This window comes from Megascapheus bottae, chromosome 14 (assembly GCF_031878675.1).
Source record: "Megascapheus bottae isolate mThoBot1 chromosome 14, mThoBot2.hap1, whole genome shotgun sequence".
Classification (NCBI taxonomy): domain Eukaryota; kingdom Metazoa; phylum Chordata; class Mammalia; order Rodentia; family Geomyidae; genus Megascapheus; species Megascapheus bottae.
The window spans coordinates 23,761,010-23,787,006 of record NC_143522.1 but is presented as its reverse complement, the minus strand read 5'-3'; the positions used below and the strand labels follow the sequence as shown (position 1 = coordinate 23,787,006).

The 25,997-nt window shown below is 50.9% G+C and overlaps 1 protein-coding gene across 4 annotated transcripts; it reads left to right on the top strand.

Moving 5' to 3' along the window:
• Gpr68 (G protein-coupled receptor 68) lies at positions 1-25,997 on the top strand. Of its 4 annotated transcripts, none has more exons than XM_090345404.1 (2): positions 1-72; positions 24,302-25,997. In XM_090345404.1, exon 2 carries the CDS (start codon positions 24,397-24,399, stop codon positions 25,504-25,506), a length of 1,110 nt encoding a protein of 369 aa, XP_090201530.1. In that variant the 5' UTR covers positions 1-72; positions 24,302-24,396; the 3' UTR covers positions 25,507-25,997. The 4 variants fall into 4 exon arrangements, with proteins under 4 accessions (XP_090201530.1, XP_090201527.1, XP_090201529.1 ...); XM_090345401.1 differs by lacking the exon at positions 1-72 and adding an exon at positions 8,313-8,371; XM_090345403.1 differs by lacking the exon at positions 1-72 and adding an exon at positions 16,197-16,450.

The window sequence follows — 25,997 nt, the reverse complement described above, 5'->3', positions numbered from 1 at the left end:
GAAAATGCCAAGAGGAGGGAGCTGGGTTCCTGGCATGCTAGGTTCCAAACTGATCTTCCCTGCCACTCTCAGGTATGTCTTGAGGGACTGGGGTGGGGGGAGAGAGCACCCTGAGTCAACCTTCCTGGTAAGGGGACAAGTGTCAGGAAGCCAATCCCTCCCAAGTCCCTGGGGACATGGCCATCCCCCCCCCAACCCTTCTCCCTCCAGGACAGCTCAGGAAATAAGTGCGGGGACCAGTGGCATCCAGGTGGAAAGGGTGTCCATTCTTGGCCCACAGAAATATAGTGATCAATTCCTGAGTCTCAATGTATTCCTCCATCCAATATTCATTCATTCATTCATTCATTCATTCAAATGGGTCTTCTGCTGGGCTTTAGTCTGAGGGGAGGGAATTGACAACTCTAAAGAGGACACAGGTGACAATGCAGGGCAATGATAGGTCTATACTGCTTCTCCTCTCAAACTAAGGGGCACCTGGATCCCAGCAACACACTGCCAGACAAGGACAGATCTCTAAGCCCAGCCCCCGCACTCACAAGGCCCTTTCTGTCTGTACAGCAGTGATGACACCAGAAGGACTTGAGGTGCTCCTAGTCTCCTGTCGATTTCAGATTAGAACCCCCTCTTCACGCAAGGCAACCCTGATCCTCACCACCCACTCCACACAGTGCCCCTGGACTCAGACTCTCACAGCACACCCCACTCTGTCTATTGTCCTCCAAAACCCTCATCCACTCAAGTTCTGTTTCTGTGACGACCTAAAGTTTCTCTTCGAATGTCATACTTCACAAACTGGATGGCCACAGGACTTGTATTCGATCTGGAATGGAAACTTGCCACTTAGGACTGGCTGAGATATAAACCCTATGATAATGCCCCTCAGAGCCCCTTGGCTAAGTTTAATAAAAGGGGATGAGGATCCCTCCTTCTAGACAGCAGCCCTCCTCACAGATCTGAATAAATCTTGGGAGGATGGCATGGCTTCCAGATGCTCTCCCTCTGATCCTAGCCCTCCATGTCCAGCTCTTGTGTTGTAGGTGGCAGTGGGGACATGGTGGCAGCTGGAAGCCCCGAGGAAGGGCCCAGGTCTCACCTCCAAAGAGAACCTGGCATGTAGTCACTTTTTTTTTTTTGCCAGTCCTGGGCTTGGGCTCAGGACTTGAGCACTGTCCTTGGACTTTCTCAAGGCAAGCACTCTACCACTTGAGCCTCAGCGCCACTTCCAGCTTTTTGCTATGTATGTGGGGTACCGAGGAATCGAACCTGGGTCTTCATGCATGCTAGGCAAGCACTCTACCACTAGGCCAAACTCCCAGCCCCAAGCATGTCGTCACTTTTGAAGTGACCTCAGTGACCAAGTCTATAGCAAGAGACAAATATCCACTCTTGGCTTTGGCTCTGTTACATTATATATATATATATGTATATATATATGTATATATATATATATGCATTTCTTTTTAAAGGAAATCACAGTCCACTCTAGAGACAGAGGCTCAGCACTTCTTCCATGCCAGGACAAATGGTAGCACAGATAAGAACAGGAAGAGCAGGACAAGGCTACCCCGCCTTATCACCTCTTGCTACAGACTGGTTCTCCAGGTTACAAAGGGTAAGCAAGAATTCCAGTGGCAGTAAAGACATTTTAACACCAACATGAGGCTTTCTCTCGAGTGGAATGAGACCATGTTAAATGGATTTGGACAGGGAATAGCAAAAATAATCCCCAAATTCCCTCAGTCAGTCCGTGCTGACTGCAGAGCATTGCTAGATAGTATGACTCCAGGGCTGGGGCATGGTTCCGTGGTAAAAGCTCCTGCCTAGCAGGCTCAAAGGCCTGGGTTCAATCCCCAGTACCACTGAGAGAAAGGATGCCTTCAGTTTATCTGGGGAAGCTAACAGATGAATAAATGAATGATCTGAAATAAGCTCAATGACCTGAAATGAACTGAATGATCATGCTTGTGTCCACTTGCAATGAGTCCCTGTCCTCCTCCATCTGCTCATCCAAAAGACACCCCACCTTCCTCAGGAGACCTTTGAGCCTATCTTGAACTCTTCCTAACTCTGAAGTTCAGTCCCTGGCAATACTCATACCCAAAGCATACCTGAGCTGTCCGCAGCCCCTCCAAAGGACAGGCTGTGCTGCTACAGAAGCCCCAGGTACTCAGTAAATGCCATGGGGTGATGTGCCCCATCCATAGATCTCTTTCTCTCTTTGTTTTTTGTTTTTTGTTTTTGTTTTTTTTTACTGCATTTCTCCAATAGCCAAGCTGGCCTTGAGCCCACTTATGTAGCCCAGGCTGGCCTCCTCCCGGGAACTGCAGGCAATGACACCATACCCTGTAAAAGAATATTAGTAAGGACTCCTACCCCTTGAGCCCGTGGTGCATCTCACACACTTGAATTCAGAACAAAACACACAAACCTTTCATGGACTTCCGTGGAACCCTTGCTAGGAGCAGGTGTGGCTCTAAGAGTTTTAGACTTACTCAGAACAGCCTGGAAGGCACTCTTAGTGCCGACATTTCAGAAAGAAGAAAAGGGAAGCACAGAAATGCCATGTTAACTTTGCCAAGGCCACATAGCTACTAAGTGGAAGATCTACTTAGCACAGGACTAAGACCAAGGGCAACCAAGGCTTGTGGGGCTTGAACTCAGAGTATGGGTGCTGTCCCCGAGCTGTTTCACTCAAAGGGAGTGTTCCACCACTTTGAACTACAGTGCCCCTTCTGGATTTTGGGGGTTTATTGGAGATGAGTCTCTCACAGACTTTCCTGTCAGGCCTTGAACTGTGCTCCTCTCAACTCAGCTTCCTAAGTAGCTAAGACTTCAGGTGTGAGCCATCCATGCCTGGCCCATCTTACTTCCATCAATAGTGCCATATCTGCTCTCTTCCCATCTAGTTTCCAAGCCAACCAACTGCCAGAAGGCACTTAGATATCTGAAAAAAAAGTTTCGTTGGTCATGGAGCTTGAACTCTGGGCCTGGGTATTGTCTCTGAGCTCTTCAGTTCAAGGGTACTCCTTATCTCTTGAGCCACAGTGCCACTTCTGGTTTTCTAGTGATTAATTGGAGATGAGAGTCTCAGGGACTTTAGTGCCCAGGCTGGCTTTGAACCATGATCCTCAGATCTCAGCCTATTACAGGCATGAGCCACCGTGCCCAGCTTAGATATCTAATTTTAACACTGATTTTCATGTTAATCCCATGGAGGTACTGGGGTTTGAACTCAGGACTTTATGCTTACCAAGCACACGGGCCACACTTCAGTTATTTTAGAGATAAAATCTCACGTTTTGACTAGGCCAGTCTAGACTGTGATCCTCCTATTACATTTCTGTGACCACAGGCACAAGCCACCTGCTTGTTGGTTGAGATGAGGTCTTGCTAACACTTTCTCCCAGCTGGCGTTGATATCCTCCATCTTCTTGATCTCTGCCTCTGAGTAACTGGGATGTGAGTCAGCAGACCCAGTTCCATATTAACCCCACTTGAAAGAAGAAACAAGTCTGCACAAATTTCACAACTAGAAAGCAACCGGTTTGGGATGCAAACTCAGGCATTTAGGTGCGAAAGTTCTATGGACTTGGCCCTCCCGAACAAAGTCAGCCTGAGGGAATCTGGCTTAAAAGTTTCCTTCTGGTGTCCCAAGACTAGCCTAGGATTTGACATGGATCCCAGCCCTCCAGGCGTGTGTGACAGCATGCTGGCATTTCACATGGACCTGCTCTGCCCCTCCCCCCACCCCCGCTCCACCTCCCCCACTGGCTTCAGAGTTTCCTGCCTTCTGGTGTCTCCCATAGGAGAGACCAGGTCTGAGAGCCTTGATGATCTGAGTAGAAGCAGAAACAAATTTATTATTATTATTATTAGCATTAATATTATCTTTAACATGCTAATTTACGAGTACAATACATCTTGATCGATGGCAGCCTTTCACCATTTTCTATCTCTTCTACTCCTGCCCATCCCCTCAAGTTACCTGATTCCAATCCAGAAAGATGTTCATCAAGAATATGATTAATCAGCTCAGGCCCCAGCCTGTTGGTTTGTGGTCAATGCCAGTGATAATTGTTCTCCGACCCACTAGCCTCTAGCTGCATGAACAGCTGCAGAAGGTGCCTGCCTCAGCAAAGGCAAGTTGAACACCTGCCTGGGTGGCTGGGGGCACTGCCCTGGGTGACAGGAAACAAGGCAAGGCAGGGGACAAGAGGAGCCTTGGGCTGGGCTGGAGGTGGGGAGGAAGCAACGTTTCTTCCTATTGTTCAGAGGATAAAGAGAGCTTTCTGCTGAGGCTGGCGGGCTGTGTTCCCTGGAAGAGTGAACTGGGAAAACAGTAATTTTTTTAAGTAGATAAGCTGTGTGTATTCATAACTCTGTTAGTGTGAGTTTGCCTGTGACGCATCCGCTTCTGTGTTGTCAGAGACCTCTGGGTAGGATGCAGGAAGTGAGGGGCTGGGCTGAGGGGTCTGGCATGGGTAGAGGACGTCAGGACTAGCCTCTCTGTGGAGCTGAGGCTCTCCTCAGATTCTCAAGATGAAGCCAGAGAGGGACTCTGAATGGGTGCTGCCACCTTCTGCAAAATCGACCTGCAGACACCCAGGCCCAGAGGAAATCCTCTCCTGAGACAGGACTCAGGCCTCAGAGTAGGGGCTGGAGGTCAGAAGAAGATGGACTGTGGAGGCCTCCCTCACCCTCTCCACACAGTCCCTCTCTGCCATTTTTTTGGACACCTTACAAGGGGTCACCCTGAGTTTGGTATTGGGAAAGTAATACCCATCAGTCATCAGGCTACTATGGAGCCACTGTATTATGGCAAAAAAAAAAAAAAAAAAAAAAGAAGAAGAAGAAGAAAGAAAGAAGGAAAGAGAAAGAAAACCCCATATGAAACTAGAAAGGAAAAAAAAATGGCTTTTATTAGTGTCTCTGGAGCCCTGCCTCATGGGGAGTGGACTTCCATGGACAAGAAAGCCATTGGTGTAGTATTTCAAATCAGTATGCCAAGAGTACATTTCCTAGAGCACCCTCTAGTTTCAGGAAGGCTCTGGAATACTATATAGTCATCCTTTTTCGTAAGCTGTGGGTTCTTTGTTTTGGGCTGGAACTTAGGGCCTGGGCCTCTTCATGCTCAAGGCTAGTGTTCTAGCTGCTGAGTTATGGCACCACTGCAGAGTTTAATGGAGATAAAAGAGTCTCAAGGACTCAGTGTCTCTCAGTCAGGGTAGGTCTGATAAGAGTCCTTAAGACTCTTATCTTACCCAGGCTGGCTTCACACTGTGATCCTCAGAGCTGTCTCCAGAGTGGCTAGGATTACTGACGTGAGCCACCCTGGCACCAGGCATTATATGTTCTTTGCAAGGCTGTTGCCTGGTTTCATTTGCAAGCCAACACATTCTGTCGTACCACCATCACCACCGCTAAAGACTGGACATCCTGACACCAAGAGTCACAGGTGAGCTGGGCACTGTGGCCCATGGCTCTGTAATCCTAGCTACTCTGGAGATTGAAATCTGAGGATCGAGGTTCAAAGCCAGCCCAGGCACTAAAGTCCGTGAGACTCTTATCTCCAGTTAACCAGTAGAAAACCGGAAGTGGCACTGTGCCTCAAGGGGTCGGGCAGTAGCTTTGAGCTGAAGAGCTCAGAGACAATGCCCAGGCCCAGAGTTCAAGCCCCACAACCAACCAAAAAAGAATCACAGGCAAGCCTGAGAAAAATGGCAGGCCAGGGGCATGATGATGCTTCCAAACCCACTTTTATTTAATTTTATTTTGGGAGCATGGCCAGAAATACTAAACCTATATCCCACTGGTCATTTGCCTCTCTTTAAGTGTCTCAAAGAAGAATCATACTGCTCTATCTCCAAACACTGAATTTAAAAGGGCTTGTTTTCTATAAGTTATCCTGTCTAGTTGTATTTTATATCTAGCTTCCACATATGGGATACATTAACACACATACAATGAAACTAAAGCATGATACTCTTAGGAGAGGAACCCAAAGGTGTAACTCCTCTGAACACTCAAAATACTATTTATCAACACTAATTCCAGGAAATGTGTTTTGTTGTTGCTGCTGCTGCTGGTGATAGCCCAAGGTGTTTATTATTTTTAAGATGGGCAAAGGGGGGCACAGAAAAGGAGGGAGGAGACCGGGAGTTTGGCCTAGTGGTAGGGTGCTTGCCTAGCATGCACGAAGACCCGGGTTCGATTCCTCGGTACCACATACATAGAAAAAAGCCAGAAATGGTGCTGAAGCTCAAGTGGTAGAGCTCTAACCTTGAGAAAATCCAAGGACAGTGCTCAGGCCCTGAGCTCAAGCCCACGACTGGCAAAAAAAAGAAAAGAAAAAAAAAAGAAGAAAGGGAGGGAGGAGGGTGAACAAATGCGGTCACGCTATTCTGTAGACACTATGTGGAAAATGAGCTGAGCACTATGTAGGCAGGGACAGGAGCAGGGAACTGGGGGAAAGCGAAGGAAGACGTGACGTTAGCCAAAAAGAACTGAACTTGAATTATGAAATGGTAACACCTCTGTACAACACCTTAATAATAACAATAAGCTTATGTTAAAAACAGGGCGGGGGAGCACGTCTTAAGAGTATTGAGGCAGTGAAAAGTAGTAGCCACTGTAAGCATGGAAACGTAAGAAGTGTTTGGAGTATATAATAGCAGCCACGTCTTCTAATCCCTCCGGGAAGCTGAGTGCAGAGCTGAGATGTCACTCCTGGGACCATCTTGTTCCCTTCTCAAGTGGTAGCCTCATTTCACAGGCAAGGTATTGGCAGGAAGACGCTAAGTGACTCACCCACAGTCTCCCTGCTGGCAAGGAACGAAGCTGGAACCCAAACTCACTCTGAATTTCACAGCCAAACTACCTTCAGTATGACTAATTTTCAAAAGAGCAGATGCACATTTTCAGGCATGAATAGTTAATTCAGAAAAGTCCCTTTTGGGAAGATACTACAAGGAGGAGCCAAAGAAGCTGACCCAGCCTCTGAGAGCCCCTGTTGGGAGGAAAGCAGAGCCCCTTCCTCTCCCTGATCCAGTATCCCAGGCCTCCTCTCGCTTCCTGTGTCTCATGTCTCTCCTGTCTCTGTCCTGTCCATTTCCACTCAGAGACTCACCTAGCGGCACTGAATCACCCAGAGTACATGGCAAGTAAGAGGGTTGGCTGTTTTCTATCTGTCAGTCTGTCTGTCACCCTTTCTCTCTCTCTCTCCCTCTCCCTTCCAGCCTGTATCTCTGTCTGCTCTGCCATCTGTCCTGAGAGCAGTCATGGGAACTTCAGCATGCTCCCAGGGTGTCCAGTTCCAGATACTCACTTCACAGATAGGAATAGGGGCTCCCCACTTGCCCCAGAGCCTTGGGCCCCAGCAGGCTACACAAAGAATGGGTAGAGTAGGGGCTCAGCAATCAGCCTGGGACCACCTCCAAGCTGCCATAGGACAGGTGACTGGGAGTCTTAACACCAGGATGAGAGCTCAGGAGCTGCTCCAGGGGGGCCTTTAGAAGGGAAAGGTGGGGGGTCCCAGGAGCCAAGGATTGAGGTTGTGAGGGAGCAGGAGATGCTGAGGGAACAGGTGAGGATGGCGTGGGGACAGGAAGCGCGAGCTTCAGAGCGCAGGGCTGCTGGATTTGAATCTCAGTCCCTTCACTGCCTACTTGCGGGGCCTTGGTCGGGTTCCCTGAGCTCTCTGGGCTCCAGGAGGAATGAGAGGTGTTTCACAGAGCCCGAGGATCAAAGCCGCCAGTGCAGTGTCGCGCTGGGCGATGGGCACACAGTCAGGCCTCAGTGTGTGGACGGTTCTGAGGATTATTTAGAAGCGTGTGGGGAAAAGGGCACTAAAGTTTCCTTCCTTGTATGGAAAAGTCAGTCCTGCGTGAGGGCTGGGCGCCCAGCTGCAGGTGCATCCCTGCTCTGAGAGCAGCAGGGCCATGGCAGGGTCAAGGCTGGTGGAGAAGCCCCGGGAGCGGGGCACCGAGCCCCGTTCACTGAGGCGCCTGAGCTGGGGACGCGTGCAGCGTCCCCCCTCCCGCCCCGAGCGGCTGGAGAAGGACGGGGTCCTTCTGCCTCCGGGCCACGTGGCGCTCGGGCCGGTCCCCAGGGCAGGGCATGGGTGGCAGGGGCGAGGCTGCCTCGGGGCCCAGGCGCGCGGCCCCGGCCACCCCGGGCCTCCCTGGCGGGCGCTGAGCCTGTGGGCTGCGGTCAGCGCGAAAAGCTGGGCGTGGACGGCAGGTCTGAGTGTGCCTGGCGGGGGGTGGGAGCAGGAGCCTCGGCTTGGCACAGCGTGGCCCCGGCCGGCGTCCCCGGGCCACTCCAGAACGAGGACGCGCGCATCGGGCTTCCCGGGACGCGCACCGCGCAGGTAGGCTTCCCCGAGGGCCACCCCGCTCTTCGGTGCTCCAGGGCCGGGAGACCGCGTGGGGGCCGGGGCGGGGCGCGGCGCTGGGCTCCGATCCGCCCCGCCCGGGGTGCCGTGCGGGCAGGTGCGGGAGCAGCGCGGGCGCAGAGGCGGTGTGCGCGCGCCCGGCGGGCGGGCAGAGGCGCGTGCGTGCGCGTGTGCGGGGCCGGCGGCCGCGGACCGGACGCCGGCCAAGGCTCCCCCCTCCCGTCTGCCCCACGTCCGCCCCCAGCCCCGGGCGCGTCCCGGTCCCCCCGGCGGGTCGGGAGTCGCCGCCTGCGGTCGCCGCTGGGTCTCGCAGCCACCCCCGCAGGCCGGCACCGCGGCCACCTGGTAATTACTTCCCTGCCCCAGAGTGAGAGACGACAGCTACCCCTTCCTGCCCCGAGCTCCGAGGCCAGGCGCCCGCCCGCCCGCCCGCCGAGGGCACCGGGCCGCTGCGGCCGGAACAGGCCCCCTGCGGCCCCTGCAGCCCCGCTAGCGACGCGGAGGCCGGCGGAGGCCGCCCCGGGGGGCGCTGCCTGGAGCAGGGGCTTGTGCGGAGGGGAAAGGGAGGAAGGGGACCCACCGCACAGCCAGCCAGGTCAGCGCCACAGCCCTGATGACAAGGCGGTGACCAAATCGCCTGTGCATCAGAGAGTGGTTTGAAAGGACACTTGCACACACAGACACCACACAGGGAGACACAGACATACACACAGACACAGACACACACAGGGAGACACAGACATACACACAGACACACAGACACACACACACACACACACACACACACACAGACACTTCCAAAAAGGAGAGAGGAAGAATTGTGAGCTAAACAACAGAAAGAAGCAATACTGTGCTGCTGTAGACTATTTTCAGTTGAAAGCCCAGCTCCAAAACGGAATGACCACCTTCAGACTTACCTCTTTGAAGGAAACCACTTCCCTCCCCCCTGCTTTCCCTTTCTTCCTTCTTCCAAAGCCGCTCCTCCTTTCTCCCACTCCCCCCACCCTCAGTCCCTTCCTTCCTCAATTTCTTCTTCCCTCCCTTTCCTTGTTTCTATTTTTTCCTTCCCTTCTTTTTTCCCCCTTCCCTCCCTCCAGGGCTTCATGCGCACTAAACTCCCGCTGTAACACTGAGTTAAAACCCCACCAAAATCACCTCTACTTCTTTCTTTCTTTCTTCCTTCCTTCCTTCCCTCCCTCCCTCCCTCCCTCCCTTCTTCCTTTCTTTCTTTCTTTCCTTCCTTCCTTCCTTCCTTCCTTCCTTCCTTTCTTTCTTTCTTTCTTTCTTTCTTTCTTTCTTTCTTTCTTTCTTTCTTTCTTTCTTTCTTTCTTTCTTTCGTGCCAGTCTTGGGGCTTTAACTCAGAGTCTAAGGTCTAGGCTCTATCCCTGAGCTTTTGCTCAGGATAGCACCCTACCACTTGAGTCCCAACTCCACTTGTGGCTTTTTGGATAATTCATTGGAGATAAGAGTCTCACAGACTTTCCTTCCCAGGCTGGTTTTGAATCATGATCCTCAGATCTCAGTCTCCAGAGCAGCTAGGATTACAGGCGTGAGTCACAGGTGCTCAGCCAAATCACCTTTATTTAACTTTCCATGCTCCATCCCTCAACAGACCTGACAGTAGAGCTCTCTTTCTAGGGTGTGGTGAGATCTTACAGCTTAAGTTCTGACTTTGAAAGCCTGGCCATGCCCTAAGATGTCAGTTCTGCCCTCGATGTCATACTTTCTGGGCAGAACCCACATCTAACAGTGACAAAGACTCCTTTGACAAGACAGAATTGGAAGGCATATACTGCCGCCATATTAGCACAATGAGCTGAGGAGCATGGTGGCAAAGGAAGGAATTTAGCATTAGAATTCCTGTTTAGTCCAGAGCTACTTTTCTGAGCCTTCAAATCTAATGGAAAAATGGAAATAATAATCTCCAGCTCCATCGAACTATTATATCATTAAAATAAAATAACCTGACCAATAAAATCAACATATGACAGGCCCTAAAGTGATTGGGGGAGGGGATAATATTTATGTCCCAGTTACCTATTGCTGCAGAACAAACCATTTAAAAAGATAGTAGCTTAAAATAAAGCTCGTTTATTGTCCTCACAAGTCTGTGATTTGGATAGGGCTTGGGCTAGATGAGCTCAGCTAAGTGAGTAGCTAGGGCTAGAGGAGTCTCTTCCGTGGTCACACACTTGTATGGCTGGAGGTTGGTCCTTCTAGCAGCTGGAAGCTTAGCTGGGGCTGCCAGCCAGGGTCTTGGTTCCTCTGGGCTTCCTCACAGTCTGAAACTTAATGTCAAGAGTAATCCTCATCCCCAGAGAAAGGAAGTGGGGTCTGTCAGTTCCTTCAAGCGGGACTCAGAAACTAGGACAGTATTGCTTCTAGATAATTCTCTCGGCCAAGCTGTTGTAGAATCAAGAGGAGAGGATTTAGACACACTCGTCCCACTTTTCAATGAGGTGAATATCAAGATAGCATGCAACTATGTTGGATTTGTCATAACTTACAACTTTTCCTTTTTAAAAATGTCTTTTTTTAAAATTGGGTGCCATGAATCCATTCGTCTTTTGCAAACGTGAAGGATTTCTCACAGAAGAGGATGAGTAGAGATACAGATGTCCTGGTCAAGGGACCCTGATTCAGGGTGAGGAAGCGGCATCCCACACGCTAGCTCTTCTAAGGCCTCTGTTTTCCGGGGACCAGTGAAGCTTCTGTCAACCCTAAGCCTTTTTTGTGGTGAGGGGGCAGTTGTGGGTCTTGAAATCAGGGCCTGGACACTGTCCCTGAGCATTTTTGCTCAAGGCTAGTGCTCTACCACTTTGAGCCACAGCTCCACTTCTGTTTTCGGTAGTTAATTGGAGATAAGAGTCTTACCGCTTCTCTTGCCCTGTGTAGCGTCGAACCACGATGCTCAGATCTCAACCTGCCACATAGGATTACATGTGTCATCCTAGCACCCACCAGCACCCAGTCCTGTGCCTTTAAAACAAGAGGGGAAAAAACCAGGGAGCGAGTAGTCTGGATTCGGGTGGCTAAGGGTCAAGCGCCATGAGCAGTTTGTGGCTTTCAGTTCCCTGGAGAAGTCTGTCTGCTTTCAGAAGGCTGCTGTCTGGGTGTTTGAATGACTGTTGCCATCCATGATTAGGTTATTACATGGTGGGGTGTAGCACTGTGGGTGGGGAGGCAGGAGGTGGTGAAGGCAGTAGGCCTGGGTTGCCATGGCAACCTCAAGGCCTGAGGTACATGCTCTGTGGTCAAACGAGAATGATGCCTGGGTAGCACTGGTCTCCTCAGACTCTCCTGGCTCATAGTCTCACTGCTGGGCAGCAGGTTTCTTGTGGTGATGTTTTTCCTACAGGGCCAACCACCCACGACCTTTGAGTCAAACCCACTGACTTCCTGTTGTTTTCTCCATTTCCTGTCTCCCCTGAATGTGTTGCCTTCTAATTTCAGTGTCAGCCACACCAGCTTTCCAGGAAGGCTGCAGGAAGGAGTGAATTCGCCACTTATTTATTCAAATGCTCATAGTTGGTGTGTGTTCTACACCTTTCTCAACCCCAAGAGGACAAAAGAGTACCAGGTCCTCCTTCCCGAAGCGGGGAGGTGGGTCTGTTCACCAGTCATGCACACAGTCCCACACCTGATGCAGGCTTCATTGTGAATCCTGAGCCACCACTTGCCAGCGGTGTGTGGCCCTAAGTCTCTCTGGTGGCAAAGCTGGGCCGATCATCTCGGGCTGGCAGGGGTGCAGTGGGGTGGCTAGTGAAAAGCACAGTGCCTCACACGAGGTGGCTCAAAGCCCGAAGGTCACAATATACATCCTCTTGCTCAGCACCCACCTGTCATTCAGAACTCCTAGGCCACCCAGAGAAGGATGAGGTCAATGCTGGGGGAGGAGACGGGTGTCTCCTTTGGGTGTCAAGAAGGGCTGCATGGAGGTGGTGGTGGTGGAGTTGGGCTGTGGTGATTTGGTGTATCAGAAACTCCAGGGAAATGCTAAAAATGCAGCCTCTGGACTTCATCCTTAAGATGTTCTGAGTTGGGAGCGGCAGGCAGATTGCTGGCAGTCGCGTTGACTCGGCGCCCAGGGTAGACAGGTGCCCGTGTCTCCAGGCTCACCTGAGAAACGGTTCTTGGAAGAACTTTGGAGGTAGTGATGGGCGGGATTTAGTTTTGAAGACTGGGAAGAAGGAGATGGAAGTGATTGGGTCCTATTTGGATATGAGGACCAGTGGCCAGGAAGCAGTCACATAGCAGGGATGTGAAGAGTTAGGGGCTCCCCTTCTCCTACTCTTTACCCTTTAGCTACTCTCTACCCTTCGGCTGTCCACCCTCTGCTTCCAGGGCACAGCACAAAGTCCACAGCACCCAGAGCCTCTGTCACACCTGCCCACAGCGCACATGACTGCCTGGTCCATGTGACTATGATTTCTTTGCTCTAGACCTTGTCCTGGTTGAGGTGAAAGTGGAGGACAAGGTCCACACATCAACTTTCCTTCTTCCAACCAGAGACACCCAGCTCTGCCCACCACCTGGGGCGGCTGGGCTGAGCTATATACAGGGCCGTGGGGGAATTAGGACAGCTGGCACATTGAAGGATGCTCATTGCCCAGTCATAATGGGATGAGCCCAGTGCTGGTGGCTCACGCCTGGCATCCTAGCTACTCAGGAGGCTGAGATCTGAGGATCAAGGTTCAAAGCTAGCTCAGGAAGAAAGGTCCCTGTGAGACGCTTATCTCCAATTAATCACTCAAAAGCCAGAAGTGGCGCTGGGGCTCAAATGGTAGAGTACTAGCCTTGAGCACTAAGGCTCAGGAACAGTACCCAGGCCCTGAGTTCAAGTCCCACAACTGACAGAAAAAATAAAAATAAATAAAAATAAAGCAATAATCTTATGTCACTTGGGCAGACTCAGTTTATCATAAGTTTCCCTGAACAAGGAAAAGGGAGGGGGAGTGTCAGGGGAGGAAAGGTGCTGCTGGGAATGTGAGAGCAAGGGGATGTGAGACAGACTCTGCCACCCACTGCTGAGGAAAGCCTGAAATCCCCAGAAGCCACAACAGGTAAGAAAATGGGTTTTCTCTTAAAGTCTCCAGAGAAAACAGTCATGCTCATAGGTTGATTTTAGCCCAGTTTCACATTCAGAACTGTAAGAACGTTGTGTTGCTATGACTCACTCATTAGGCAGCATTTGTTACAGGAACAAGAGGACTGGTCTATAGACCTGTGTTTAGAGTTCAACAGTCCCGGGTTCAAATCCCAGCATCTCCCTTTACTGTCTGTGTTGCCCTGGGATGAGCTTCCTGTGGCTTCTGAGTCTCATTTGCCCTGTCTTTAAAACAGAGAGCTGCCCCTCCGTACAGGGTGAGTATGACGACAGACTCACTCGGCACCTGCTCAGTTGCCCTAGACCCTTCACTCCTACGGTGCCTGGCACTTTGGGAAGGGCTCTGCTCTTCCTCCTCTTAGTCCTTGTCACTTGCAGCAGGGCCACTCTTTAAAATCCAGAGAGCTGGCTCCCTTTGAACCTGCCTGGAAAACTGCCCCCAGTGTGATGTGTATATGGGGGACACAAGCCAGAAAAGGCTCCAGCAGTGAACCTGCAGGTGGCTAATTATAAGCATTCCCTAGGTTTGGCCAGGCCCCTAGGGGCTCTTAGGCCTTCCTCCTGCCTAGCCTCAAATCAGTGGACTAATCAGAATGCCTCGAATTTCCCTCACCAACTTTCCAAGTTCCCCTGCCCATCCTCCACCATCTCCTGGTAGTAAGTCAAATGCTTCTAGGCCAAGAGCCAATATCACGACCACCACCGTGCTCACCTCACCAAGTCTTTTCCAGACCGTACAAAGTGCCATCTCTTTGGATTCTTAGAATCCTATTGGTCAGCAGGGTATGTGATTCTCCAGGTCATAGAAAATGGCCATACTAGGACTCAGACTTCAGGCCTACACCAGCAGCTCTCCTCAGGTCCTCCACCCTGTGCTGGCCTCCGGGTGACCATGCGATTGCTGTCGTGTGCTGGAAGTCTTATACAGGGCCCCAGCTCCTCATGGACCTGGGGGCTCATCACAGGATTACTACTTCTACTTCGCTGTCGCTCTTTGGGGGAGGGAGGGAGGTTTGGGGGCCACTAGGACCCAAGCAGCTTTTCCATCATCTCATTACTACTTCCGGTCTTCCCTTCCTGTTTTGGATTAAAAACAAAAATCCTAGAACATAGTCTGGGCTGTGCTTGGGTATTTAAAGAGTCATAGGTCCCCTCCACCTGAAACCCAGAGGCCCAGTGGGGAGAGAAGAAGGGCCCAATCAGGGTTTTGGCCATGGGGTCACATGCTGGCCCCAGGCCGTGCTGGGAGAGGGTGAGGGCGAATGACACCAGTGGTTCTTACTGAGGTAGACCGGGAGGTCTGGAAGGTTTGCACCCGAGTGTCTTGTGGGGCTGTGCTGCGCAGGGAGAGGGTCAAAGGGCCTCTCTTTGATGGAATAGCCAGGGTGTCGCCATCAGTCTTACATTACCTTGCATTTTCTCACATGACATGGGGGGGGCGGGTATTAGCTGGGCACACTACCATCTGTGTTTACCAGCAGAGACAGCCTCACTTGTAACCTTAGGCTGACAGGGAACAGTTGGAAAACGCCTGCTATATGGTCATGTTCTTCTGAGAGACCCCTAACAAGACAGACCCAGGATGGGACTATCGCAATTCACTTCCGGAGCTGGGCCCGTCCCGCAGAGCGCCTGATGGAGTGGGGAGACCTCCTGCTCACTGTGCTCCTGTGCGCCTTGACTCCAAGATGTATTCTGTGGTATTCTTCCAAGCAGCTGACCTTGACAGGAGGTTGTTCAGCCAAGAGAACCAGACTCCTCACAGCTCCATCATCCTTGAGCTGTCAGGTCCTGGTCCAGTGGAGTCAGGGCTGCACTAGTGGTCTTTTGCATTCTCCCATACAGAAAGTGGGCTGTGGTGATGGTGGTTTAACAGTGCATTTGCAAGGCTGAGGTCTGTGGTTGGCACCAGCTTTGGATCAGTTTCCCACAATCGTGCTCTGTTCTTCCTGCCCAGAGCTTTAACCCTATTGCTCCATCTGTTGTCCTGTCTGCCCATCCACAGCTGTGCTTCCCAGCCTCACCCATGTCTAGAGAGCTCAGGGAAAACACTGAAGCAGGCCTGGGGTGGAGCCTGGCCATTCGTATTTCTGGCACTCACAAAGGCCACTACTGAAACCCACTAACCCAGCTTGTGTCCTTGCCCGTTGTTCCTTTGTCCTGGCTGGTGTCTGCAGTACAGCAGTGACCATGCGGGACTCTGCTTACCTGGGCATGGACCTCAGCAGCTCCCGTAAGGACCAGGGCAGAGGCTCAATGTCCTGTCTCTCCTGACATGCAGACAGAACCAGGACTCCTCACTCCTCCTGCATGCCCCCCACCCAAGATACCTGTTCCAAATCAGGCCCTTGGATTTCCCAGCAGGGCTGCTCCCCAACTTGGGAAAGCAGAAGGATGGAGGACATGTGGGGGGAGGAATTCCGACCCCCTCATCCAACTGCCGGCGTGTGGTTCCTCAGCAACCGCCCAGCCTGACACCAGATTGGAGTTCACATGATTCTGCCTCAGCTCAGGAATGGGCAGCCTCTAACTGGGGATTTTTCTAGATGGAGCTGGGAGATTGTCTGCGGGGGGCTGAGGGGGGGTGAATCTCAGGAGGGAGAGCTCTGCTGGCTGCAGGATCTCCTAGGCTCAGCCCAGCCACTGCAGGAGCCTAGCTGTTTGAGGTTTGAGGGCAGAGCCCAGCCAGACAGGCAGTCAGAGTGGACTCGAGCCAGATTCTCCCTGAGAGAACTCTGTCAGTCCCAATTCTAGAAGCTGCTGAGATGTCACTGCCCTGTTCAGCCTAAGATCCCAGGCTGTGTTGTCAGGAGAAGCGACTTAATACTGACCATCTCCCCTCCTCCAAACTGACCCATCTGTGAGTCGGGAATTTCATTTGGAAGCTCATGATTTTCATTTAAGAAAATGAATTGGGAGAGAAAACAATCCGCGGGCCTGGCAAATGGTAGGGTAAGTTTTGCTTGGGGAAAATGTGTTTCTCTATACACAGAAAGGCATGTTATATATTGTCTGTGTGTGCTGGATTACGATGTGAAACGTATTTCTTGCTATGGTTTGTAGACCTAAAAGCTTACAGGGATCAAGTTTGTTCCTAGGTGCCTGGGTTCGAGATTCAGTTCTCTCCTGGCTTACTGTGTGAGCCTGAGCTGCTGGTTTGGCTTCTCTGCAATCCGGATTCTATGAAATGGGTTAGCAGTAGTGTCAGCTCCATCTATGTCACAGGGATGGAACTTCAAAACCCTTACAAGGGCTTTAGATGAGAGGTCCTGGTCACTGTGGGAGGGAGATGATTTTGGGAACCAAGGAAAAATGCAGTGTGATTTCCATACCTTCCTCAGAGAAACAGTTTCCCAAACACAGCCTTTTAAGAACAGAAACAGCCTGGGTAGAGCATGTGGTGGGCTGGTGAGCTCAGGAAAGGGAAGTCAGGCCTGCAGGAACACCCCCACCGCACCCCAGCACTGTGGGCTGGAGCGTCATAAGTAGTCCCTGGCACCACAAGTAACTGTGTGTGCCAAGTGTACCATGCTGAAAAATGGGTGCTGATGGGATTCCTGTTTCTCTGCAGTGGAAACTCTGCTCCCAGACTGCTCTACTTCCTGCCTGGAGCCTCCGTGAGGCTTCTTGATCATGTCCAAAAGGCATTTCCTTCTTGTCGGGGCTTACTTCCTCCTGGTCATTATACTCTAGGTGTTGATGACTTGGTGTGTAAGTTTTCCTCCATCTCTTAGCTGGATGATGAAGCGTTTCAATTCTTTCCTGCAGCCCTCTTTATCTTGAGAGACTGAGGATTGGGCATAGGTTTTTGTTCCTCATGCATGTTGAAGAAGTAGTTGGCCTGGTAATCTAGGTACAGATGACACCCAAGACTCAGTTCACTGGCCCTGTGGCATCTGTGAGGCCCAGAGCTCACCTCTGCCCAGAGGCTGAAGTGAATTGCTCAGTGGCCATCTTGATAAACATTCTGAGTGAGGTATAAAGCAAAGCATGGGCCAGGTAAGCGTTTAAATATGGCCTGCTAAATCTTGACTACGGAATCGAGCAGGTTGGCTCATCTCTCTGAGTCGTTTTCTTCATCTATACAGTAGGAGCTGACTGCCCATAATAGAATGTTGAAAGAATGAATGTACAGGAAGGCACCAGAAACTGGAGGGCTCTTGGCAGATACAGCTGAGTTTTTCTATCCCATCCATGTTTTACCCTCTGCAGAATACTTCTCCATCCAATATTGCCTTTAGTTTCTGAGGATCAGAGTCCTCTAGAGACCAGATAGAGAATAGACACTCCTGGCAAGGTATTCTTTCCATCTGAGCGTGCTTTTCCTCAGGAAGTGACAGAAGGAAGAGCCGACTGTGGTAAGATCTGAGGAAAAAGGCAGCCTAAACATACAGGAGAATCCTCCTCCTCACCTTCTTTTTCCTATGAACGACACCAGTGCTCCAGTACCCAGCCTTAAAACCACCACCATCGATCCACTCGCTCACTTGTGTTCACTTAACTATCCACAGATTCATCCATCTGTCCACCCATGCACCGCTCATCTCTCACGCTGTTCATCCATTTGTCTAGCCATCCACCATTCACACACAGGCTCATCTATTTATACATTTACCCTTTATGAATTAACGCACATACTCACCTCTCCACCTACCCATCTCTCCCAACCTATCCATTTAAATATAAAGACCAAATACAGAGGAATTCTCAGATTTTCCCCAACAGTTCCCTACTTTCCTTCTAATTGGTTGCCAGTGGCTATAGCTTCCTGTCTCCACTCTAGCCCTGCCCACCACATACCTTGATCCTGTTATGCCAAGTTGTTTTCAGTTCCCCAAAGGCACTCATTTTCTCCCTCTTGTACTTGTGTGTGATGCATACATTTTCCACAGACAGAAACTCCCCTTTCCTGGAGTAGCCCTTCCTTCTCTTGATCTTAGTATAACTGGGTTAGAATACCACAAATGAATTCTCACAAAATCCTGTGCCGTTATGAGCTTGCTCAGTTATCTTCCTTTCTCTTCATAAGGCCAAAAAGCAATTTGACTCTAGGGTCAGTGTTGAGTGTAATGCTGTCATATAGGAATTCAATGCACATTTTGTTCTATGAAGGAATACTTGGATGAATGAGTGGGTAGGCAGTTGAGTTGATGGCTGAGTAGGTGGATGGACAAGCTAGCAGGAAGATGAATGGATAAGTGGATAGATGGATGGATGAAAGGGTTGAGGGTGAAGGGTATGGCAAATACATAGGAATTGAAAATGATAGAACTTTCTAATTTACTTAAGCACTTGCAAAAGTAAATGCTATAAATGGGTATGGAGGAGGAAGTCAAAGCCAGACACCCACCATGAGCCATTAAAGCTGGAGACAGCCTCTCCAAGGACAGATGAATGGAGAAGACAATAGACCAGCCTGGGCTCTACTGAGCGTGTCCTGTGAGAAGCCAGAAGTTGCTTTTGCAAACTTCAGGCTGGGGACAGTCATCAGAGTGTAATGAGGTTGAAGCCATGGAGGAGCTGCCATCTCACACAGAGCGAACCAACACCAACACTGAATGTGTACTAGAGACATGTCCACAGAAGCCAGCGGACGCAGCCCCAGTCCATGCATGTGGCGTTTCTGTCTTCTAGTCTTAGTGTTTCCTAAGTGTGGGATCTCTCTCTCTCTCTTTTTCCTTCCTTCCTTCTTTCCTTCCTCCCTCCCTCCCTCCCTCCCTCCACTTCCTCCCTCCTTCTCTTTTTCTTTGCTCCTCTCTTTCTTCTTTCTTTCTTTTTTGTTGGTCATGGGGCTTGAACTCAGCCTGGGCACTGTTCCTGAGCTCTTCAGCTCAAGGCTACCACCCTATCACTTGAGCCACAGTGTCACTTCCAGTTTTCTGGTGGTTCATTGGAGATATGAGTCTCACAGACTTTTCTGCCCTGGCTGACTTTGAACTGCGATCCTCAGATCTCAGCCTCCTGAGTAGCTAGGATTTCAAGCATGAGCCACTGCGTCCAGTTTTCCTTCTTGTTTATATCAAAGTGCCCCGTCCCTAACCTGGCACCTTGAACATTGCGCATACTCCACAGATACAGAAACTGAAATGTGGAAGCCATGGATGGATGGGCAAGTGCTTCCTCTCTGGGCCTCAGTTTTCCTGCCTCTAAAATGGGGACCATAACAGGAGTGTGGTGAAGGTGGCCTAAAAGGGCAGAATGTTCTGGAAACTATAAAACATTTTGTGAAGGTAAAAGGTAGGCACTGAGCCTTTGTCCCAGTTGTGCCCACAGGTATGGCTGGGTCTTACGTTCCCCTTCCAGCCACCTCTGCTCCCCGGTTTGGAGAATTCCTGCAGCTAGTGTGTTCAGAAGTGGAATCTCAGTCCTCATGGACTGTCACGGGGGCTTGTGCAGCCGCTCAGCAGCTTCTGTAGCACTTGGGAGTTTGTTTAAAATGCAAAAAATCTTGAATCCCCCTCCTTCCTGGAAATCCTGGAGGGGATTTGTCTTAACTAATCTCCAGGGGATTCTGATACACCCTGGCTCAAGAACTGAAGTTCTTTTCTCCAAAATGAATATAGATAGTGCTTTAACTCTACTCTGTGCTTCCTTTTGGCTCTGTAAACTTGGATATTTCTGACTTAGTTTGCCAGTATTAGCTTACTGCTGGCCTAGGAAAAGAGGAAGCTACGTACCATGGCCCCGCCCCACCCCAATATGGGTCTGTGTCTACACTCATCACTAGTAAACAACAGACTTAGGGCCTGGTGACTACAGTCAGGGAATTTCCAAGACCTGACAGGACATGTTTTCATGGTGGCTTCTTTGACCTATTTTGTTGGGGCCCAGGGGCCTGTGTTGATAGTGAATCTACCTTCCAGCAGGTAGATTTTATCCAATCTGCAGAGAACCAGTCCTATGTGGTTGCCCTGGGGGCCCTCCACTGACCAGGCCAGTGCAGGGACTGGACAGGACAGGAGAGCTGGGTCCACTGGGAATTCATAGCTCCTGTGAACTGAGGGGTGGAGAGGAGAGTTTTGGGTGGGGAGCCATGGTTGATGGGGGTTGATGAAACAGACTTCTGGATTCGAGTTGATTCTTCCTTGTTTCTATTGGTTTTGGGCAAGTCACTTTCCTTTTGAACCAATTTCCTGACCTGGAATATAGGAAATGGTGTTCACCTACTTATTCAAGAATCTCCAGGCAGTTCAAGCTGCCAAAGACCCAGCCCTGGGCACAGGACCTCTGCCAAGTTGGAATTTATGTTCTCACGGGAGAAAAAGAAATAAGAAGCACAGCAGAGGGGCCTGTGGGACCATCAAACAGGCCGGTGTGGTACGGCCATGGATCAGGCTGTTCTCCTTGGATGAGATCTGATAACGAAGGAGCAAATGCTATGGTGTGTGTGGAGTGGGGCGCAGGATAAGGAGGAGACTATCAGGAAGCAGTAGAAGCTGATCCAAGGCTGTCAGGCCTGAGGTGTGACACCCAAGGTCTCACACAGGAAGCTGGTCCTGTGGTTGTGGCGTGGGGAGCCAGGTGAGATCGGAGAGCTAGATCACACATCCTCATCCGTGGGCTTTGTAAGCCTCCACAGAGTTGCCTCTCAGAGGGCATGAAGCAAGGAAGAAAATACGGTATGCATTTTGGAAGAACTGCTGTGACTTCCATGATCAGAGCCTGAGGGGGGAGGCTGGAGGCTGGGGTGGGCAGGGCGGGGGCCAAAGCTGTGGTGGAGAAGAGATCTAGAGTGCAAGATCCGGCGGGGGAGGGTGAACTTCTGGGAAAGACTTCGGTGGGGCAACCCAGCAGAGAGAGGTAGGGTCGAAGAGAAGGATTGTTTTTAGAGGCAGTGACAGGAAGTTGGAGACTAAGTAAAAGACGGTAGCTTTGGATGGGACCTGTCTTTTGTTTATTTTATAAACATTTAGAGAAGCTATGGTTCCTTTACTCAGGAAAAATGACTATAAAGCAGTCCATTTCATCCTAAGGTGGCTCATTCCAAGACCTCCAGGGGAGGCCAGAAACCACAGATAGATGGTATGGACTCCATATATATTATGAATATACATACATACACACATAGCATAACGTTTGTAGATTAGACCCAGGAAGAGATGAACAATAACTAGAATAATATAGACCAATTCTAACAATATGCTACAGTACATATCATGTGACTCGTCTCTTAAAATCTCTTTTGTGATGGTGAGACAGGGACTCACTATGTTAGCCTAAACTGGCCTTATTCTCTCCATCCTCCTGTCTTATTTAGCCTAAGTTGAATGTACCTAACTGTATTCTGCTCACCCATTTCCTTCCTAACCACAGTTAATTGCAGCAAACAGAAATGATGAATATGGAACACACAGACAGGAGGGGATGAATGTTCTCTGGTATTTCAGAGAAATTCCTCAAGTTGCTCCTTCTTGGACCCCGGGACCGAAATTTTGGGGCTGGATTTATTTGAATGCCTTTGTAGCATGCTAGGCCTGCTTCTCATCTGGTGGCCCAAGGAAGGTAGAGCTGGAGTGGTGGAAGAGCAGAAGGAGGGGGAAGAAGAGGAGGGAGGGGAGGAGAAGGGGGAGGAGGAGGAGGAGGAGGAGGAGGAAGAGGAGGAGAAGGACAACTTGGCTTCCCAGAAAGTGGTACAGAGTTGGAGTCCTGTGGTCTTAGGATATTTGAGCATAGACTCCAAGAGTTTGCCCTGCCCAGGGCCAAGAATTGCAGCTCAGTTCTGTGGAGAAAATGGACATGTAGACCACACAAAGCAACTTAATTTAGACTCCCCACTCACTGCGAGTTTGCAGCCATGTAGATTGTACATTCTCAGTAGGGCTATGTTGATTTAGCTCATATAGTAGTACATGCTTATAATCCAAGCACTTGGGAAGCTAAAGCAGGAGGATGGAGGGTTGGCAGCTAACCTTGGCTATATAACGATACTGTAAAGAAGAGAGGGTTTTTTGTTTGAGAAAGAATTGCTGAATCAAAAAGAGAAGAGCAGGAAGTGGCGCAGTAATTCAAGGAGTAGGGCAGTAGCATTGAGCTGAAGAGCTCAGGGACAGGGCCCAGGTCCAGAGTTCAAGCCCCATGACCAACCAGAGAAAGAGAGAGAGAGAGAGAGAGAGAGAGAGAGAGAGAGAGGAACAGCTCAAGCCTTTATTGTTTTGATACGTTAATTTACATGAAAGCATGATATTAGGTATTAGTCACACTGCTTTGTGTGTCTGGAATCCTCAGTTGAATTCCCAATCATGTGAACGTTTCACTGATTTGTGCGATCAAGGCTGTGTCTCTGACATCAGTCATTACCTGTGGTCCAGTGTTCACCCCCTCCCTCCCCAGATAACTTCTTCCATGTGAGGAAAAGGGCCAAGGTTAGTAACTTGCACACCCGGCAGTAGCTGGCTCTGGCCTGGAACGCTTGTCTTTGGGTTCTTGGTCCAGCATCTGCCTTAAGCTCCATGAAGGAGAATGAAGGAGAGGACTGGTTAGGATGGCTGATAAAGAATCCAGGGATCCTTTAGGAAGCTCCACTCATTTCTTTTTTCTTTATTTGATTTTTTTGTTTTTTTGCCAGTCCTGGGCTTCAGCTCAGGGCCTGAGCGCTGTCCTTGGACTTTCTCAAGGCTAGAGCTCTACCACTTGAGCCTCAGCACCAAGTCTAGCTTTTTTTTCTATGTAAGAGGTATCGAGGAATTGAACCAGGACTTCATGCATGCTAGGCAAGCACTCTACCACTAGGCCAAACTCGCAGCACTGCCTCCGAGCTCTTCAGCTCAAGGCTAGTGTTCTGTGACTTGAGCCACAGCACCACTTCTGTTTTCTGGTGTTTCATTGGAGACAAGAATCTCACAGACTTTCATGCCTGGGCTGTCTTTGAACCACGATCCTTAGATCTCAGCCTCCCAAGTAGCTAGGATCATAGGCATAAGCCACCAGCGCCCAGCAATAGATTAATTAATTTTGGGGCCAGTTCTGGGGCTTGAACTCAGGTCCTGGGCACAGTCCCTGAGCATCTTTTGCTCAAGGGTAACACTCTACCACTTGAGCCACAGCATTACTTCCACTTTTATTTCTTGCACAATAGGATGTGACAAGGTTGCTTTTGCTGCTGTTTGGAGAGGCCTGGGCAAGGGCTGTGAGCTCAGTGTTGGGAACTGGGTCGCTGGTTGCTGTGGGCAAGGTGGAGGGCCCTCGCTGTATGAGGGCTGGAACTGAGCTGGATTTAGAGACCCTTTGCCAAGCCAGGCTCAGGATGGGCTCATACCCCTCCTTTCTACTGTCTTGCTTCCCGCACCAACACATCAGGGAGACAAATAAGGGTCAGGGAATAAACCAGGGAAGCCAGAGAGAGAGAAGGAAGCTATTAACCATGTCTCAGTGCCTTGGTTCATGGTCTGTTGAGATATTCTCCTTGGATTAGAGTTGGTTGGCTGGTGCATACAGTTGAATGAAATACAGCATGTAGCTGGGCGCTGGTGGCTCATGTCTGTAACCCTAGCTACTTAGGAGGCTGAGATCTGAGGGTCACAGTTTGAAGCCATGCCAGGCAGGAAAATCTGTGAGATCCTCATCTCCAGTACACTATTTAGAAAAGGCCAGAAGTGGCGCTGTGGCTCAGATGGAAGAGCACTAGCCTTGAACATAAAGTGGCTCAGGAACAGCACGCAGACCCTGACTTCAAGCCCTAGAACCAGCAAAAAGAAAAAAAAAAAAGAAGAAAGAAATTCAGCATGTACAGCAGTGTCAGCAGGCGCTCTCTAAGGGTTAGCTACGATTCTTCTAAGCCTTTCTCGCCTTTAACTTTCAGGGGTTCACAGCTCGAGTGGCCTTTTGTAAACAAGATGGCAGTAGAGAAAAGTCCCTGAGCCTGTGAGGGGTCAAAGGGCCCCTTCTGGTCCAAAGATGGGGAACATCACTGCAGATAACTCCTCACTGACCTGCACCATCGACCACACCATCCACCAGACGCTGGCGCCAGTGGTCTACGTCACAGTGCTGGTGGTGGGCTTTCCCGCCAACTGCCTGTCTCTCTACTTCGGCTACCTGCAGATCAAGGCCCGGAACGAGCTGGGCGTGTACCTGTGCAACCTCACGGTGGCCGATCTCTTCTACATCTGCTCGCTCCCCTTCTGGCTGCAGTACGTGCTGCAGCACGACAACTGGTCCCACGGCGACCTGTCCTGCCAGGTGTGCGGCATCCTCCTCTACGAGAACATCTACATCAGCGTGGGCTTCCTCTGCTGCATCTCCATCGACCGCTATCTGGCCGTGGCCCATCCTTTCCGCTTCCACCAGTTCCGGACCCTGAAGGCAGCGGTGACTGTCAGCGTGGCCATCTGGGCCAAGGAACTGCTGACCAGCATCTACTTCCTCATGCACAAGGAGGTCATCGAGGACGAGGACCAGCACCGCGTGTGCTTCGAGCACTACCCCATCCAGTCCTGGCAGCGCAGCATCAACTACTACCGCTTCCTGGTGGGCTTCCTCTTCCCCATCTGCCTCCTGCTGGCTTCCTACCAGGGCATCCTGCGGGCTGTGCGGCGCAGCCACGGCACCCAGAAGAGCCGCAAGGACCAGATCCAGCGGCTGGTGCTCAGCACGGTGGTCATCTTCCTGGCCTGCTTCCTGCCCTACCATGTGCTGCTGCTGGTGCGCAGCCTCTGGGAGGCCAGCTGTGAGTTTGCCAAGGGCATCTTCAACGCCTACCACTTCTCCCTCCTCCTCACCAGCTTCAACTGCGTGGCAGATCCCGTGTTGTACTGCTTCGTCAGTGAGACCACCCACAGAGACCTGGCCCGCCTCCGGGGAGCCTGCCTGGCTTTCTTCACCTGCTCTAGGACCCGCAGGCCCAGGGAGGCCTACCCACTGGGAGCCCCAGAGGTCTCTGGAAAAAGTGGGGTCCACAGTGGGGAGCCTGAGTTGTTAACCAAGCTTCACTCAACTCTCCAGACCCCTGCCTCGCCTGGAGTGGTGCCTGCCGTGGTCGGGTCCCCTCCAGGTGGGTTGGCCTAGCCTGAGTCACCTGTGTGTGAGTTTAGGTGAGGCCTGAGCCTTTGTTTAGCCTGTAGGCTGGAGGGTCCTGAGCTTGTGTGGCCCCTGTACCCCTTTTTCTGCTAGAGGGAGGGAGGGCTGGGACTGGGCCACAGCCAGGCCTGTCTGATCCCTGGTGGGGTGTTCCAGCTTGCAGGGCCTGGGGTCCGAGCCGACTGGGGAGAGGAGCTCTGGTCCAGCCTCTGCAGTTGGCTGACACTGCTCAGGGACTGTCATTGGCAAGGAGGTTTGCAAAGAACCACATGGTGGTGTGGGAGGCTGGGGGTGAGACCTGGGTGCCACTGTTGTCACAGTTGAGACCTGTCCAAGTGTCTTGCTGTCCTCCATCACACACACACACACACACACACACACACACACACACACACACACACACACAGAGTTGTGCTGTTACCTTTAACAACCAGGCCCTACTGCACCACAGGGCAGGAAGGGGAGAGGGAAGAGATGGA